Raw genomic sequence first — 16,324 nt, forward strand, 5'->3', positions numbered from 1 at the left:
GGGACCCGAGCACCGCTGGCCACTGCTAGCCCTCACTTGCGCCGCCGGTTGGTGGCAATGTGCTTGCGTTCGTTTGGGTTGTTCTTCCAGCCCGCCAGCAGCGCTGCGGCCCCCTTGCTGCCGTGGTGCATGCCGGCTGCCTGCACTCGTCGACGCATGTCCACGGCAGGCAACCAGGATTGAGGAGAGCTGGCCAGCGGGCAGAGGGTAGCGGGCACACCCACATTGCGTGCCCCACCATTGTGGCAAGCGCTCCCAACCGCCGTCCCACCTTGTGCCACGTGTCCTCGCCATACTCGGGGGCAAAGGGGTCCAGCTCCTCTTTCTCCTTCTTCTTGGCCCGCAGCCGGTGCGCCTTGGCCAGCAGCTGGTCCTCCCGCAGGATGAGGTCGTGGTGGCGACCGCCCTGGGTGGAGGAGGGGAGGAGCGATGCGGGCAAGGGATGTTTGGGAGAGCAGGGGGCCAGAACTGGCGGCAATCCTGGCTGGCAGCACGTTGTTGCGGCTCTCACCTTGGGTTTTGGCAGCGAGAAGCGCGTGCCACGCAAGATGTGCTTGCGCCGAACACCGTACTGCTCTGAGCCATCGGGTCCAACCACCAGCTACAGGCAACCCCAGCGCAGACGAGGCGGGGGCAGAGATTGATGGCGCTGGCCACCAGATGTCCTCGCACAGTCGCATTCTGCCAACACTCAGCGCAGGCCCTGCGGCAGCCAGAACCTACACTCGGCCTGCCGTGTGCTGACCTGCACTTTGTCGAGCGTAGCGTTGCCACAGCGCGGGCAGAATAGGCGTCCCATCTCCTTGGTTACCAAAAAGCAGGCAGTGCAGCGCAGCACCCAGCGGCTCAGCCGTGTGATGCGCCGGCCATCGGGCGTCACCAGGCGCAGCCCCATCTGAAACAGCGGGGCCAAGCAGGCGGGGTGACCCAGGGACGTTCAGGAAGGCGCCCAAACATCCACCCCAGGTGCGTTCCCATCGCGGCCACACTTGCTCACACCTGCATAATGACGTTCTGCATGGCGAAGTCGGCGGTGATGATGGAAATGTTGCTGTCAAACGGTCGCTGCTGCTGGCTGCCATCACCGTCCCGCTGCCCCGGCTGGCCGCTCTGTTGGTGCCGCGCCTCGTCGGCTGCAGGAGCTGCTGTGGCCGTGGTGGCGTCATCATCGCTGGCCAGAGAACAGGCATCCTCCTCTTCGCCCTCCTCCTCCTCGCCCTCGCTCTGCTCTCCCTCTTCTGCAGCCGCTGCATCCGCAGCCGCCTGCTGCCGTGCATGCCACGCCGCCTTCCGCACCACCCGGCGCCGCTCCCGCCGCTTGGAGCTGGCCGACTTGGCTGCCGTCTCCCACTCCCCTTCCTGCTCATCCTCCTCGCTCTCCCCAGAAGGCGCCTCGCCGTTGCTATCACCAGCATTCACTGCCGCCGCCGTCACCTCAGCATCATCCAGGCTGAGCTGCTGCACTGCGGTGCAGATATGGCTGGCTCCGGCATCGCCGCCACCCTGCATCAGCGCTGCCTCTGCTGCCGCGAGCTCCTCCTCATTCAGCCGGTCAATCTCCGCCCACTCACCACCCTCTACGCCCCATCCAGGCAGCTGCACCAGCGGGGGACGCGCGGCAATTACAACGCCACACAAAAAAACCTGTCGAAGGATGGTGCAGCTGCTCGAGCAGCGCTGCCCGCTCCTCCCAGCACCCCTGTGCGCACCTGCTTGGCATCGTGCACCTTCTTCTTCTGCACCTTTGGCAGCTCGGGCAGATCATGCAGATGACCACTGCCATGCGCCGCGACCTCCAGCCCATGCGCCAGCGCGATCAGGCGAATGTCGGCGGTGGAGAGGGCATGGATGTCGCCGGTGGCCCGCGCAAACTTGACCACTGCGGGCGGGGGACCGGGATGGTGGCAGCGCTTGTTGGCCGCAGCAGAGACCACCCAGTGACACACTTGATCCACCACTCTCCCCTAGACCTTGCCTGCTCTGATAGACTCGTCTGCCGACTCCTGCGTCTCAATAGCGAAGGGCAGCGCCGCCAGCGTCGCGCGAGACTGCGCGTCCCGCACCTCGCGCAGCACCTCGGGCGTGGTCACTACCTTGTCGGCCAGCGCCAGGCTCAGCAGGCCGTGCTGCGTAATGAGCGCGTTGGCGTCTATGACCGACACCCGCGTGTGCGAGCCGCCGGCAAGGGTGGGGGGCGCCTTGACGGCCTCCGTCTTGGCCACTGCAGCCCAGCTCATGCTAGACTGGGATGCTCAGGGAAGCAGCTGCAGGGTCAGCCCAGCCACATGCATGCAGCGGGCCACAAGCATGCACTGGGCAAAGATGTGTCAGTGAGCAGGTGCTTAAGTGCTTCGACGACGCGGGAAGGTGCACGCAAATTCTTGATAGCAAGGCTGCGCGCTTGCTATCAAGCACACTTGCAGGCCTTGCCACTTGGCGCCGACCTGCGGCTGTATCTGCTGCTGGCGCCTGTCCATTCTTGGGCAGGAGTCGGGCGAGTTGCAGCCATTGCCTGCTGGTGTCTGATGCGATGCTGGCACGAGATCACGCAGCAGCAATCAAGGCCAACCTTGCCGCATGCCGCCTTACGCGCCCAGGGAGTACGACATCCGTCGCGGCGCCTTGCTGGAGCGCGCCGAGTGAGAATGGCAGCAGGCAGGTTGTAACAATTCTATGACTGGGGGTCTCCTCTACGCACAGCGTGATTATAGTAGGGTGGGTAGGAAGGGAGACAAATGGCGGCTGGCACGAGGGCGGCGCCGCATCTATGGGTGGCCGAGCGCTGCTGCCGCGTGTGGTATCAACTTTTTCTGCCAGCATGATGCTGCAATTGATAAACACACAAGAATACGTGTTTGCAGCAAAGCAAGGTGACTAGGCTGCCGCGGCTAACCCTTGCAAATGGCGCCGCCGCCACGGCACCGCTCCGCAGCCTCCCACCCACCCGGGCGCGGTCCTGCCGTGTCTGGATCTTGTTTCTCCCGTCGGCAACGCCTCTTGAGTGTTTTGGGGGCGAGTTTCTGCAAGGCGAGGGGACACGCGTGGCAGGCCGTGGCAAAAGTCCCCCCAAGACCTGCCTCATCCTCTTCACATTGCCAGCCTGGGCACCACCTGCGCCATGGGCGCCGAACAGAGCGTTCCCGCCGGGGAGGCGGTGGCGGCGGCCGAGGGCCCGCCGCCGCGGGAGGAGGCTGTGCGCCCCTCTGCTCTCGTGATCGTGGGTCCCAGTGGCGTGGGCAAGGGCACCCTGATCAACCGGCTCATGGAAGCGGACAGGAGGTTTGGCTTCTCCTGCAGCCATACTACTCGGCCCCCGCGCGAGGGTGAACTGGTGAGAGAGGGCTCTGCTGTGGAGGGCATGCGGAGGGTGTGGGCCAGGCTTCAGAACGCCGCGGCGTGGGCCAGGTGCCGTCGCCGGCCGACCCCGCCCTCGTCGCCACTGTGCTCTTGCAGAATGGCGTCCACTATCACTTCACCACGCATGAGGCCATGGAGGCCGACATTGTAGCCGGCAAGTTTCTGGAGCATGCACACGTGCACAAGAACATCTATGGCACCTCCATCCAGGCGGTGCACGACGTGGCGACTGCGGGCCGCTGCTGCGTGCTGGACATTGATGTGCAAGGCGCGCGTCAGGTGGGTGCATGGCTTGGACAGTGGAAACGGCCAGCACAGCAAGCAAGGGCTGCCTGCGTGGCAGGTGGCGTGACTGACACTTTGTCCGCTGCTGGCTGCCTGGTGGCCCAATTGTGCGGCTCAAATCACTCCGCCTCTGTTCAATCCCCCATGCATGCTAGCCTCTGACCGGCACGTGCTGCCCCTTGCGCTGCAGGTGCGCAAGGCAGGCCTCAAAGCCATTTTTGTGTTCATCGCGCCACCCAGTCTGGCGGAGCTGGAGCAGCGGCTGCGTGGCCGTGCCACTGGTGAGCAGAGCACACACATGGCCTGGCCACTGGTGCCTACTCGTGCAGGCGGTGGCGGCAGCAGTACATGCTGTTTGCCATCCAGAAACAGCAATAGTTGAGCTCTTGGTGCTGCTGGAGTGGAGAAATTGATCGCTTTTGCCAACCTGTCCCCTGCTATTTCCTGGCTGGCCGCCTCCTCTGCAGACAGTGAGGAGCAGATCACGACCCGGCTGCGCAACGCGCAGGAGGAGCTGGAGAGCGCAAAGGAGCCGGGGCTGTACGATTACATTATTATCAACAGTGATCTGGATGAGGCTTACCACCAGCTAGCATCTGTGGCCCGGAGTGCGTTGGCAGGCGAGGTCGGCGGCCCGGAGGGGAGTGCCGGCACTGGCACGGCACCAGCGGCTGCAGCGGCTGGGGCTGCCGCCGTGACAGCGGGTGCGGCTGCCGCGGCAGCACCGGGTGCAGAGCCTGGGTCAGGCGGCAGTGGTGGCACCAGTGGTAGCAGAGGCACCACCCAGGGTCGAAGCAGCCCTGGTGCTGTCGCGCTCAACTCAGCAGCCACCTTTAAGGGCTGGCTGCAGCCCACTGCTGATGGGCAGTTGCAGATTGGTTCACCACCGGCTGACCAGGTGCGTTGAGTAGCAACCTGCTGCATAGCTGGCAGGCTGTTGACATCAAGAAGCACCTTGGGGTAGCAGGCGTTGCCCTGTTATCTTGATTTCAAGTTGCACTTGCTCCTTGGTGCCTGGCATGCAGGTTCCATTCCCAGCAGCAGCAGCAGCAGCGGCGTCGTATGGCTGGGAGCGGCAGCGTGGCCGCGTGGCGCTTGTCACTGGCGCTGGCTCGGGCGTGGGGTGGGAATTGGCCACCTCGCTGGCAGTCGCAGGGTTGCGTGTTGTGGCAGTGAGCCGGCGTAAGGCACAGGTGCCTCGGCTGCTGAGGATGATGCGGCACTGAGTGTGGAATGCCGCATGTGCTGCCGGTGCAACCATTAATGTGTCATGTTTCTGCTGTCTGTCTTATGTGTAATGCCCACCTCACCCAGCACCTTTCCCGTACAGCCTGTCATTATAGTATCTCACATGCCTGCACCTGTGCCCGCCCTCTTGCTGCCACCTACAGTTGGAGAAGCTGCAGCAGGCAGTGCTGGACGCGGGCGTGCCAGCTGGCGAGTTTCTGCCTGTGGTGGCTGATTTGACCAAGGAGGCAGAGGTGGCGGCGCTGCCGCGCATCGTGGCCAAGCGCTGGCCCGGTGCTGGCATTGACCTGTTAATCAACAACGCAGGTGTGTGGGCTCGCGAGACTGGTGGTTTTGATGGTGGCAAGTGGGGCTGCTGAACAATCGCCGGCCGGGCCTAGGCTTGGGAGGAACTCGGCCCCAACACTTGGTTTCCCGCCGTTTGCTCACGTGCAGCTGTGTCACGCACGGATGCGTCACTGATGAGCGGCAGCACAGCTGCCTGGGTGGAGACTGTGAGCACAAACGTGCTGGGCACCGCGTTGGCCACGCGCGAGGCAGTGCAGGCAAGTCACTGGTTCAGCGTGGACGTGCCCAGACACGAAGGTGCCCGGCGGACTGGGTTGCTGCGCCATGGCGTTCGTCTGACTGATGGGCTTTACTCTCTTTTGTGGTGCAGAGCATGGAGGAGCGGCAGCACTGGGGCAACATCATCAACATCTGCTGTGCCGAGGAGGGCAGTGGCATGCATGCTGCCACCAAGCAGGCTGTGTGTGCCATGGCGCAAGAGCTCAGGTGGGCGGCAGCAGGTTACAACAGCAGCAAGCTGAGGTCAGCGGGCTGGCTGACAGATCAATGCGGGACCCAGCCTGGCTGTTGCCGCCCTTTGAGCCTGCAGGCTAGAGGCCCGATCTCGTGGTGTGCCGCTGCGTGTCAGCACCATTACGCCCACCGCATTAAACTCTTATTTTTTTCGGACCCGAGCCGGCCGCGACAAGACGCGGTCCAGCAGCGGGGCGGCAGCAGGCGAGGAGGGTGGCAGCGCGGATTCAGCGGCCGAGAGCGAGCAGCAGCAAGGTGCAGGCAGCCCGCAGCAGCCTGGCGGCATGCTGCATGCCACAGATGTCGTGCAGGCAGTGTTTTGGTGCCTCTCAGCGCCCGAGCATGTTGACGTGAGCTCGATCACGGTCCGCTCGCTTTTTGCATGATCAGCGCTTGTGCGTCTCCTCTTCTCTTCTCGGTGCCATACCTCCTCCTCCAATTCACGCTCATTCAATCTCATTCTCGACCTGATCACCCTGGGGTCGACTTGTCCACGCAGGCTTTTGATGGATGGGGGGACATCAGTGTATGGCCGAATGCTCTCTGCCTGGCTCTCCTCTGTGTGAACAATCACGGTTTCAGTGCAACTGCTTCAGTGTAATAGATGGATCAAAAGAAGTCGACAGCAAGGATTCAGACACGTGTCACCATCGCCAAAATCCAAAGGCGGGGGAAAACGAAAGGACGCGACACTTCACGCTTCGTAAAGCACATACACAAACACGCTTGAAAACACGAGCGCTTGAAAACACGAGCGCTCTTCAGAGTTGCAGATCTATGCATGTCAGAGTGGGGCCTAGGAGTGCGTCGATTCCATTGATTCCCAGGTAAGCTGTTAGATTGCGATGTCCTGATAGCACACCGCCGCAAGTCCAAGGCCCAAGCCCCGACCGTGTTTGCTGTGGTGCCTTACTATAAAAGTCGATGCCGCACCCTGATGCACGCTCTAGATCAATACATGCATGCGCCCAGGAAGAGGTCCAGCGCCGGCACTGCCGGCCGGGCCGCCGCTTTGGCGCCCCTCAAAGCTCAGTTGAGATGTTAATTGTTTCCTAGCACTCGTGACTTACTTTTCTCCCTGCTCCTGGCTGGCACAGCCTGTCCGTATCTGGCCAAGCTTGCAGAGCTTGCATCGAGCATTTTCACCCATGGACGCGGCGAGGGCAGTCCTTCTGGCACTGACACTGGCGCTGGCAGCCCGTGCCAGTGCGGATTACAGCGGCACCAATGTGGGCCTGAGACCAGTCCGACTGGTTGCGTTTGATAGGGTCCACTACTTTCAGTTGGCAGAGGACTCAATCGGCACTGTGGTGTTCTTCCATGGCTGCGCTCGCAGCGCCAGGAACTTTTGGCCCTTCGACCCGGAACTGTGCCCCACCTGCATTGGTGAGCACCCCATGGTCCAAGCGCTGGCAGCCAGGCACATGCATGATGGCAATGGGAACCAGCACAGAGTTCCCTCGCTCCCTCAAGTCCCAGGCCCTCCCCTCTGCAGGCTTTCCGGAGCATGTGAGCCATACCAAGCAGGCACTTGCGCGGGGCTACTCCGTGCTTGCCCTTGAACCTCGAGATCCTCGTGTATACTGCTGGAGCTCCAGCGTGAAGAGCCGCTACTCAAATGACCAGCCATATGTGAGCAGCAGCAACTCTCGTTCTCTCGATGGAATGCCCATCTGCCTGGCTGCTGATGGTTGGTTGTCAATGCAGCCAGCATGCATCTTGCCACTGCAACAGCCGCCCTGTCCCTTCTCCTCCAGCCACCAGGCATTGAGGTGCAGCAATCACAGTAGAATGCCTGGCCGTGCGTCGCAGGTGATCCGTATTGTGACCAAGTTTTTGCTGGACCATGGTCTCACCGGCAAGCCGGTTTACCTGTGGGGCGCCTCCAGCGGTGGCACCCTTGCGCTCAAGCTGCCCGGCGCGCTGCAGGTGGCCGCCAAGCAGGCCAAGGAGGGCGAGTACACGCTCAAGGTGGATGGCATCATTTCAGGTGCGCCCTGACTGGCCGCCTCATGGTAAATGCTGGAAGGTTCTCCTGGGCATGGCCATGGCAGTGGGTCATTTTTCCATGCGGCTATGCCCTGACAAGCTTGGGGCGTGACTCCCAGCTGCTAGCTTCCTGTGCGCAGAGGTGTCGACGCCCACAGACTTCGCCGATGACGGCAATGGCAATCTTGCAGTGCGCCCCTTTCCGCCGACCGTTTTTGTGCGCATGCCGGTGCGCGGTGCAGCCACCGCAGTACGAGTCGACGCCCTGACACATCCTCTCGCTTGTACATGTGGGCTTCACTCACTGTTCTCTGCCTCCGCCGATTGCAGCGCGATGGCAGCGATGCGGATGCCGCGAAGATTTTGAGGTTCCTCAGAGATAATGGCATGCGTGCAGACGTCGTCATGGTGAGCAAGCAGGGCTAGGCATTGCCAGTCATGTTGTTGCTGTGCACCAATGCTCTCTCCAACTGCGCATCCTCTCGTGCCCACCCACTGTCTGCAGTCCCCTGCGCGGCGCATCACGCCCAGTTTCTTTTCTGACCGCTCCTCCGTCATCACGCCCCAGGAGTCCCAGCTCATTGTGCAGGGGCTGCGCCAGATTGGCATGCTAAACGCCAACGGATGGCTGACGGCTGACCCGCATGATAACAACGATCCGCAGTCGCGTGCATTCAAGTGGACGACCCGGCTGCAGGCCCTGGTTCCCTCGCTGACTCCGACCAGCAAGACGCTGTCACTGGTGCTGCGCCTCAGCCCCATCCAGCAGGCTGTAATGGTGGCCTATGGCCGTCATGATGCGGTGTCAGGCGAGTATCTAGACTGCCAAGCTCAAGCAGCCAGCTTGCTGAGATGCCCATCAGGTATCGTGCTGGGTGGCCTCACTTGTGTCCCCCTGCATGCCTGCCCTTTACAGACTACTTCACGGCGTGCCTGGCATGGCTGGAGTCCAAGGGCACCGCCGACCTGCAGGGGCTGGTGGCCAGGTGGCAGGTGCCCGATGGCAACCTGGCTGCCCTGACACCAAACCGGTACAACCATGGCGGCTCCGACCCCACACCCAGTGATGGCGGCAATGACCCGGTGGACCAGCCGCCTGAGCAAGAGGACAATCCGAGACAGCCTCCGCAGGAGCAGGACATCAATTGGGACAATACAGATGAGGTGGATGCCGCTGCTGCCCACGACAACGAGCCCGCGAAGACCACCTGGGATGTCTCATGGTGAACCCCATCTGTTTAGCGACTGTGCTTGAACACCATTACACTCATTGACATCAACAGGCAACCTTATTGCCACGAACCACCCAGACCCTTGTTTCATAGCCTGATCTGTCCCGATTTGTTCCAAACGGTTATACTTTCAAAAGAGCACATTAACTCACCATCTCCTACTCCCAATAACTTATAGATCCCCCTCCCAGCAGGTTGTTAGTCCCGACAGGCTGCCTTCACACGGTGCAACGCCGCTTGACCCCTCCATTTTGCACAGAGAATTAGGGAGCCAGCAAAGTGATTTGTAAGATGTCGTGAACAGGCAGCATGCATGCGGGTTTGATTCTATGTTCATTGGCAGTTGCTAGGCGGCAGCGCAGGCCGACCTTCCCTCAGATGTAGGCCACCCCTCGATCAAGCTGAAAGCGAGGTTGGCTCTTGCTGCTTCTTAGACCGCTACCTTGATGCATCTGTCAACTGCCGCGAGCTACTTGTAGTGGCCTCAGTCAAATGGCGGATGCTCTGCGGGAAGCGGCAGGCCACCTGCCAAGTCAGGGCTGGCTCCAGGCTCAACCATTGCTCCTAGTAGTTGCTGCGCTGTGCTCGCTGCATCGCATCCTCCTCCTGTAGCAACTAAGTGGTTGGACAGATGACAGGTGCTGACTCAATCGACCTGGGAGGCCCAGGCGCGCACACATCAAGAAGGGTGGTGCATGTGGGCCATGCGTGTCTCTGCTGACTGTTCCAGCTCAGCCATGTGCGTGGCCTTCCTGCGGGAACAGCGTGCAACAACAGTCGCAGATCGGAGCGGGCCGAGAATGCGCATGTTGCTGCCTGGCTGTCCAGACGCAGGGCACCGGCAAGGCGGGCAACAGCTCAGGCTTGCCTGTGTGCTTCTTCCGCTGATTGAGCAGTGTGGAGGTCTGCCGATGCCACGCCTTTCTTTGGCTGCTCCAGGTCATCAGCGAGGCGCTCCACCTGCGAGCAGTCAGTGGTCGGACCAGATCGGCACACGTCATGTTGCATGCTGCATGATGCAGCGGATGGCAATATTGCAAGGAACATGCCTGTGCATGAATCTCTGGAGTGGGAGGCATGCTGGCGCCAAAGCAGCTCTCCAAATCCTGCAGCCATCAGCAGCCAGGTGCATGGGCTTATAAGATGAGAAAACAAAGGATCCAAGGCATTAAACACGGACATCACACAAGACTCACAGCGGCGCCTTGAGCTCGGCGCTTGACCTCCAGCGCCTCTGTCGCCTTCTCACTGGCACGCTGCATCAGCGCCTCGGCGCCCTGCATAACGGGTAGCCCGTACATGCACAGCACACGTAGCGGAAGCAGTGGAGAGCCTGGTGCGGAGCTCACCTTGGCCACTGCCTCTGCTTGCCTCTCCAGGTGCTCAGCCCTGGCATGCATGAAGCTAGAGTTGCGGCGAGCCTGAATGAATGTGCTTCTGGTGGTCTCCACATGGTGCACAGCCTGCTCCGCTTGTGGGAAACGCAGCTCTGCACGTGCCGCCCGCTCATCTGCCCGCTCGCTGAGGGAGAGCGCCTTGCAGCAAGCAAGCGGCAAGGAAACAGCAAGACGAGTAAACAATCGCAACACAATTCTTCTTTCGGTTACAACACCCACTAAGCTACACACCCCACCTCTGCTTTCAGCTGTCGCCGGCGCTCCTCCAGCTGCGTCGCAACCCAAAGCTTCTCCTCTGCAGCCTGTACGGAGGGGGCCGCAGGGCATGGGTAGACAACCAGCATAGTTGACCTGCTTCTCAGGAAGAACACCAGCCACCAACCTTCTGATCCTTCCTTGCTTCCTGGATTTCTCCCGCCAGCTGCGCCTCCAGCGCATCTGCCACTCGGTTCAGCTGCGATGGGCAACAGACAGAGGAGCACAAGGTGCCTGCTGGGAAAAAGCATCCTCACTGCCTGGCAAAAGGGCAGCCAATGGCGCAATGCCAGTGTGAATCCCACCTCCTGTTCCTCTACCTCCAGTTTCATCACTTGCTCCTGCTTCTTGCTGGCCAGAGCTGCATGTCCGATGCCGCATGTCAGATGCCGCCACTCAACTTTGAATGAACAGGGTACCAGCAGAGCAGTAGCAGCAGCGGCTTGCAAGCTTGGCGACGCCCCACCATGACAATGTCCATGCCAACCACCCCAGCCCCACCTTGTAGGTGCTCCGCCTCTTTGGCCAGGTAGAAAGCCTTGGCCTCGGAGCGCTTGGCCTCCTCCTCCAGGTCAGCGGCGTGCCGAACCAGTCGAGTGGCGTGCTGCAGCAGCAGCATGCGCTGCCCACCGTGCGGTGGTGGACTCCTGCAGCAGGTGCAACAGGCAGAAGCAACAGGCAGGGGACCATCAAGACAAGTATGTGACACACTTGCTATGCAAATTTCATTTCATGCAGAACCGCCAATGATAGCCCCCCAAACAGGGCAGACCTTGGCGAACCACGCGGAGCCCGTGGCACCTCTGCCGCCAGCTCCTGCTGCAGCCTTACGCCGTGGTTCTGAAGGCAGTCGGAGCGGTCCAGCATGACATTGTGCGCATCGCGCTTCTCCTGTTCAACCTTAGCCACCAACTTGGCGCACACTCTGGCCTCCTGCACAGAATACCCAATCAAACACTTGCCAGCATACCTGCACCGCCGGGGCTGCCTCATCTCGTTTGGGCGCCGCAATGCGCGCAGGCGGGCACAGTTCTGGCTCCGCAGCGACGCCATGGGAGGGTGCTGTGGCCTCGGACCAGCTTAGGCTGTCTGGGCCTTTTAGTTTGGTGGCGGTCACGCGCCTGCAGGAATATAAGACAGAGGCCCATTAACCAGGCGGCGCCAATGCGGGGCAGCACCCGCCAGACCTTGGGCCTTGCTGCATAGTGGCTGCTGACTGCAGGACGTGATCACAGGAGAGAAATTGGTAGGGTTTGCTGCACACTGGGCAGCTTGAGACGGTTGGGGAACCTAGGTTAGCGAGCTAGGTGTCGATTGAGCATGAGACACAAGCCAGGCTTGTGCTTGGTCTGCTGCCAAGGGGCGCAGCACAGCGCGCTGCCGCGGGAGGCGGTACACCACCAGCAGGCCTGCCTCCCCAATCGCTCTCTCCTCAGGAAGCAGCTGATGCTGTGATCTTCGTGCCATACCAGCACGTGCGACCGCTGACAGCAGGTCTGCCCTATGGGGGCTTGAGGTTGCCCTCCGCAGGGCGGAGGGGTTGGTCTGCCTACAGCTCTGGTCGCATGTGGCCGCCTACATATGGAGCGCCGCGGCTGCCGCCCTGAGTGGCAGGGACGCGGTGCCACGGGGCGTTGGGAGGCAGCGAGGGGCAGCGGGCGCCATGTGCACGCCGCACGGAGTACCGTGCCGGCTGGCACGGCGATGCCAGCTACCCTATGGAGGTTTGACACGCGACGGCCAGCACTGCGGGGACGGTGCACTGACGGTGCACTGCCGGTGCACTGCCGCTCGCCGAGCGGCATTGAATGCACCGCTGGGGAGCGGCGGCGACTATGCCGCTTGGGAGCGGCAGCCAGCAGTTGTGGGACGGCCGACGACAGTCAGCATGCTGGGGAGCAGCCGGTGGCTGCGCAGCGAGGCGGCAGTGACGGCTCAGGTAGAGCGCAGTGCTGGCGGCGGCACTGCCTTCTTCTTTCTGAGCGGCGCTGGATGGCGCCCCCAACAGATGGTTGTGCTGACTAACGGGCTTTCCTTGACTCAACTCACAACAAGCTTAGGTTCTGTTGCAAAACAGCACGAAGGCCCAAATCACTGCGCTGCCGCCATTGCTGCTGCCGCCGCCGCCGCCGCCGCGCCCACTGTGGCATGCACCACCCTTGCGCCGGCCACGCCCACTGCCGGCTTCGTGGGTGAGAGCTGGCTCAGAAGCAGGGGCACGTGCAGCAGCGGCAGCTGCTGGTCGGGAAGGATGCCCAGCTGCCCAGCAACCTCCTCCAGCCGGGACCCCGGGGTGCCAATGTCCACATCTTCTGCCTCCTCATCTTCCTGGTTGCTCTCTGCCAACGCCAAAGCAATGCAAGCAACAACAGCATGGGAGTAGGCTCACCGCTGCTCATCCTTCCCCTCCCAGAACTCGCTGCCCCTCCTTGAGCCGGCGCAAGCAAGCATCTCACAATGGCCTGCAGCATGGCTGAGCAGCTCACCGGCTTGCTCCATCTGCTGCTGCAGATGCTCGTCCTGGGGGTGCGGGTTCATGTCAAACTCGTCCTCCGGTTCCACATATTCACTGCGCTAGGCAGCAAGTCATGCCAGACAGGCAGATCATCGGCTTAGCAAGCAGGAAGCCACAACAGCAGGACAAAGGAGGACGTCATCCATGACTCTGCACCCGGCCCGTTGCGCTTCCCTCACTTATTGCTGGTCAGCTCAGCAAAGTCGGGCGCAAAGGCGCTCCAATTCTCGGTGAAGGCCTGTGTGGCATGGGAGTGGAGGGCATAGAATGTGTCGGGACCACTGCGGACACCATTGGATGGCAGCAGTACTCGGCCGACACCCACGCCTCTGCCTCCGAATGCCAGCTTGCCCAACCCACCTTCGCCCAGATGTAGACGCTGCCAAGCGTGCCCAGGGCCAGCAGCTGCATGGGGGTGGAGTTGGGGTGCCAGCATAGCGCCAGGACGCCGTCCCTGGAAGGATGGACCCATGACGCCGGCAGCGGCGCTCGGGTAGCTGTTGGTGCCAGAGCAAGGCAGGCAGCCAACAGGGCATTGCAGGCAGGGCATTGCAGCAACCACCAGCGGCACCATCACCACGCTCCCAGCGCCATCTGCTGTTGCGCACCCATGCTATCCGCACCTGGTGTCCTGCCCTTCCAGAACAGCATTCATGCGCGCTTCCGCCTCTGCCTCCCATAGATAAACTACATGCCCGCCGCCATCAAAGGCAGACGCAAAGTACTCGCCATCTGGAAGGGGAGTGAGCCAGGGGGCTGCATCAGGAGCCAGCTAGCCAGGGGTGTGGCCTGTTTTGCTGGATAGGTGGCGAACAGCAGCAGCCACAGCTTCCTCAGGACATGGTCAAGTGGCAGGCAGGCAGCGGGAACTGTGGTACCAGCTCTCTCAGTCTCCGCAGCAGCCTTGCACCTGGTGAGAAGGCGGCGCACTTCCACTGCCGCCTCGCGTTCTCATGGGCAAAGTCGAGGAGCCCAGTCAACCAAGCGGCGTCGTTGTCGTAGAAAACCGAGTTGCGACTGCGGGATAACGTCGCTGTTGTCGCCACGGCACGCCGCGCCTCCTCCATGTTGCGCACCCGCCAATCCCCTGGCGCCTGCGCTTTGGCCTGCGATGCCGTGGTGCTAGACCAGGCACCGTTGGCGGCGCTGCTGCACATGGCGCGTGCCAGGCGCTGCTGCTCGCGCAGCGGTTGGCGGTCGCCGGGGCGGTGTAGCAGGAAGATGCGGATGTGGTGGTCGGCGGCGGTCACCATCAGCCTCCTGCCAGAGTTGTTTAGCTCCAGCCCGAGGATGCGTGTCCCACCTTCGCCCACCTGCACTTGCAGACAAGCAGCAGGAATGAGAAAGGGACAATGCGCCCGATGCCGAGACTCGCCTCTCCTCAGTGACAGGTCCAAGCGGCCTTGCCAGGAGGCCTTCCTGGGCACCATTATGCACCACAGCAGGTCCACTCAAACCGTGTGCAGGCCATGCCCAGCCACACCTTGACCACATCCAGCAGCGCAAGGTCGGCCCGCCGAAGGACCATCACTGCGCCCCGCGTGCCGGCGTAGATGATGGCACCATCGTGCGATGTTATCGCCACCTGGCCACTGGTCCCGGCGGCATTGCTGCCACTGCTGCTGCTGCTGGGCTGCTTGGCGTCACCATCTGCAAGCATGGGGCCGGGGTGGAAGGGTGGCGGCATAGCCAGATGCGCAGCATTAAGCATGCCAAGGTGTTGCAATTCACGCCAGCCGGGCCCGCACAGTTGCCGCCTGTGCGACATGAGCAAGCGCGCTGCACTGCGGCAGGGCAGGCGCCAGCATCTGAAGCACACCTATGCAGACCATCGGCAACTGCTGCAGATGGCCGTCGCTTTGGCGCAGCAGTACTGCAGGGCCACCCTCCCTGCTAACCAGCACCTCATCCTCCGGACCCTGCTGCTGCTGCCTGTGACCACGGCCACTGCATGCCCAGGCCAGGTGCGAAATGGCACCAGCGCTGGGCAGCTGCAGCCGCTGCCGCACCCGCCCGCTGGCCACATCCCATGCGACGACACAGCCGCCGTCGTGCCCGCCTGACAGCAGGGTGCGGCCATCTCCACTCCACAGGAGGGCGGTGACGGCTGTCTGGTCAGGATGGCCTCCCTCCAGGGTGCTGGCCATGCCACGAGTTTGGTAGTCGTAGAGAGCCACGGAGCCGTTCAGGCACCCGGCTGCCAGTAACGTGCCCCACCGGTTGAAGGCCAGGCAGGAGGCGATTGCGCCACTCAGCTGCTCTTCCACCCGCTCTGGCAGCCCCACCAGGTCCTCCACATCTGAGTAGGCGGGCGAGCGGCGGGGTTGAAGACAGAGGGGCAGCAGCGGTCAGCGTGCAGCAGGCGGCGTTGTTGTGTGGCGGGAGTGGCAGGAGACGGCGGCGCAGCGGCCTGCGGGCCCTGCTCATACCCATCAGCCGGCCGGCAGACATTTTCAAACAGCCAACGCCCTGCCAAGGGCGTCGCGATGGTCTCCACAGGTGATCAGTCCGTGCAATAGTGAATGAACCCCACCAATCAGTCTTTCGATAACACGCAACCACAGGCCTGGTGGGATCGAGCAGGGCCTGCACAAGTGCATCCACCAGCAGGACAAGAAGGACACCTTTTCGCGCCCACCTGCCCGATCCTGGGGGAGCACCGGACGGCGTCCAGCGAGACTGCAGACTTGCCTGGTGCCGGGTTGAGCTTGCTGGGCAGCCAAGTCGCGCCCCGCGGCTTTTTCTGCACAATCAGAAGCTGGTGGGACCCCAGTGGGAGAAGCGGGAGGACAAATGGCGAGCGGATTTGGCATCCATGGAGGGCCTGGCCGGTGGGTGCAGGTGCCGCCCTGTGCAGAGGTGGCTGGCGTGGGAACAGGCGGCGTTGGCTTTAGGACGGCTGTGGGTGTGGAGCAGGCATCCTGCTCACCCCTGCCCTGTGCCTGTATCCCCAGATGCTACCCCATCTGGATGGACTTTTCGGAGTGCATGTCCAAAACGGAAGACCCCAAGAAGTGCGCAGACTTTAGGGACGACTACCTGGAGTGCCTCCACCACCGCAAAGAGGTGCGACCCACGGCGGCGGCATGTCAACGCTGGTCCGACGCTGTGCGTTTTGCGCATTTTGGCCGACATTTTCAGCCGCGATTGCCGTGACCATCCCCTGCCTGCTGCCCGCACCCTGGCCCTGCAGTTCACCAAATTGAATAGGTTCTTTAGAGAAGAGAAGCGGCAGCGGGAGGGCG

At 62.2% G+C, this 16,324-nt stretch overlaps 5 protein-coding genes across 5 annotated transcripts; 2 read left to right on the forward strand and 3 right to left on the reverse strand.

Annotated features, from left to right (window-relative positions):
- Positions 1 to 32: 32 nt before the first annotated feature.
- On the reverse strand, positions 33 to 2,237 carry CHLNCDRAFT_138388 (hypothetical protein; the record flags this gene model as incomplete). The annotated part of the gene is made up of 7 exons (XM_005844920.1): positions 33 to 140; positions 272 to 406; positions 512 to 601; positions 839 to 895; positions 1,000 to 1,596; positions 1,710 to 1,871; positions 1,971 to 2,237. 7 exons carry the CDS (start codon positions 2,235 to 2,237, stop codon positions 33 to 35), a joined length of 1,416 nt encoding a protein of 471 aa, XP_005844982.1.
- Positions 2,238 to 3,118: 881 nt separating this feature from the next.
- On the forward strand, positions 3,119 to 4,549 carry CHLNCDRAFT_26494 (hypothetical protein; the record flags this gene model as incomplete). The annotated part of the gene is made up of 4 exons (XM_005844812.1): positions 3,119 to 3,331; positions 3,454 to 3,636; positions 3,833 to 3,923; positions 4,110 to 4,549. The coding sequence occupies 4 exons, from the start codon at positions 3,119 to 3,121 to the stop codon at positions 4,547 to 4,549; spliced, it is 927 nt and encodes a 308-aa protein (XP_005844874.1).
- A 5,221-nt stretch (positions 4,550 to 9,770) lies between these two features.
- CHLNCDRAFT_138390 (hypothetical protein) lies at positions 9,771 to 11,431 on the reverse strand (the record flags this gene model as incomplete). Its single annotated transcript, XM_005844921.1, has 7 exons — positions 9,771 to 9,872; positions 10,109 to 10,189; positions 10,262 to 10,447; positions 10,546 to 10,611; positions 10,692 to 10,763; positions 11,031 to 11,168; positions 11,366 to 11,431. The coding sequence occupies 7 exons, from the start codon at positions 11,429 to 11,431 to the stop codon at positions 9,771 to 9,773; spliced, it is 711 nt and encodes a 236-aa protein (XP_005844983.1).
- Positions 11,432 to 12,655: 1,224 nt separating this feature from the next.
- CHLNCDRAFT_138391 (hypothetical protein) lies at positions 12,656 to 15,530 on the reverse strand (the record flags this gene model as incomplete). The annotated part of the gene is made up of 9 exons (XM_005844922.1): positions 12,656 to 12,903; positions 13,051 to 13,133; positions 13,259 to 13,317; positions 13,440 to 13,533; positions 13,703 to 13,811; positions 13,990 to 14,392; positions 14,563 to 14,729; positions 14,899 to 15,378; positions 15,509 to 15,530. 9 exons carry the CDS (start codon positions 15,528 to 15,530, stop codon positions 12,656 to 12,658), a joined length of 1,665 nt encoding a protein of 554 aa, XP_005844984.1.
- A 342-nt stretch (positions 15,531 to 15,872) lies between these two features.
- On the forward strand, positions 15,873 to 16,314 carry CHLNCDRAFT_26482 (hypothetical protein; the record flags this gene model as incomplete). The annotated part of the gene is made up of 3 exons (XM_005844813.1): positions 15,873 to 15,910; positions 16,034 to 16,145; positions 16,273 to 16,314. Coding segments are annotated over 3 exons (192 nt in total), but the record flags the coding sequence as incomplete, so codon positions are not given.
- Positions 16,315 to 16,324: the final 10 nt, after the last annotated feature.

Source organism: Chlorella variabilis (assembly GCF_000147415.1).
Source record: "Chlorella variabilis unplaced genomic scaffold CHLNCscaffold_20, whole genome shotgun sequence".
Lineage (NCBI taxonomy): Eukaryota > Viridiplantae > Chlorophyta > Trebouxiophyceae > Chlorellales > Chlorellaceae > Chlorella > Chlorella variabilis.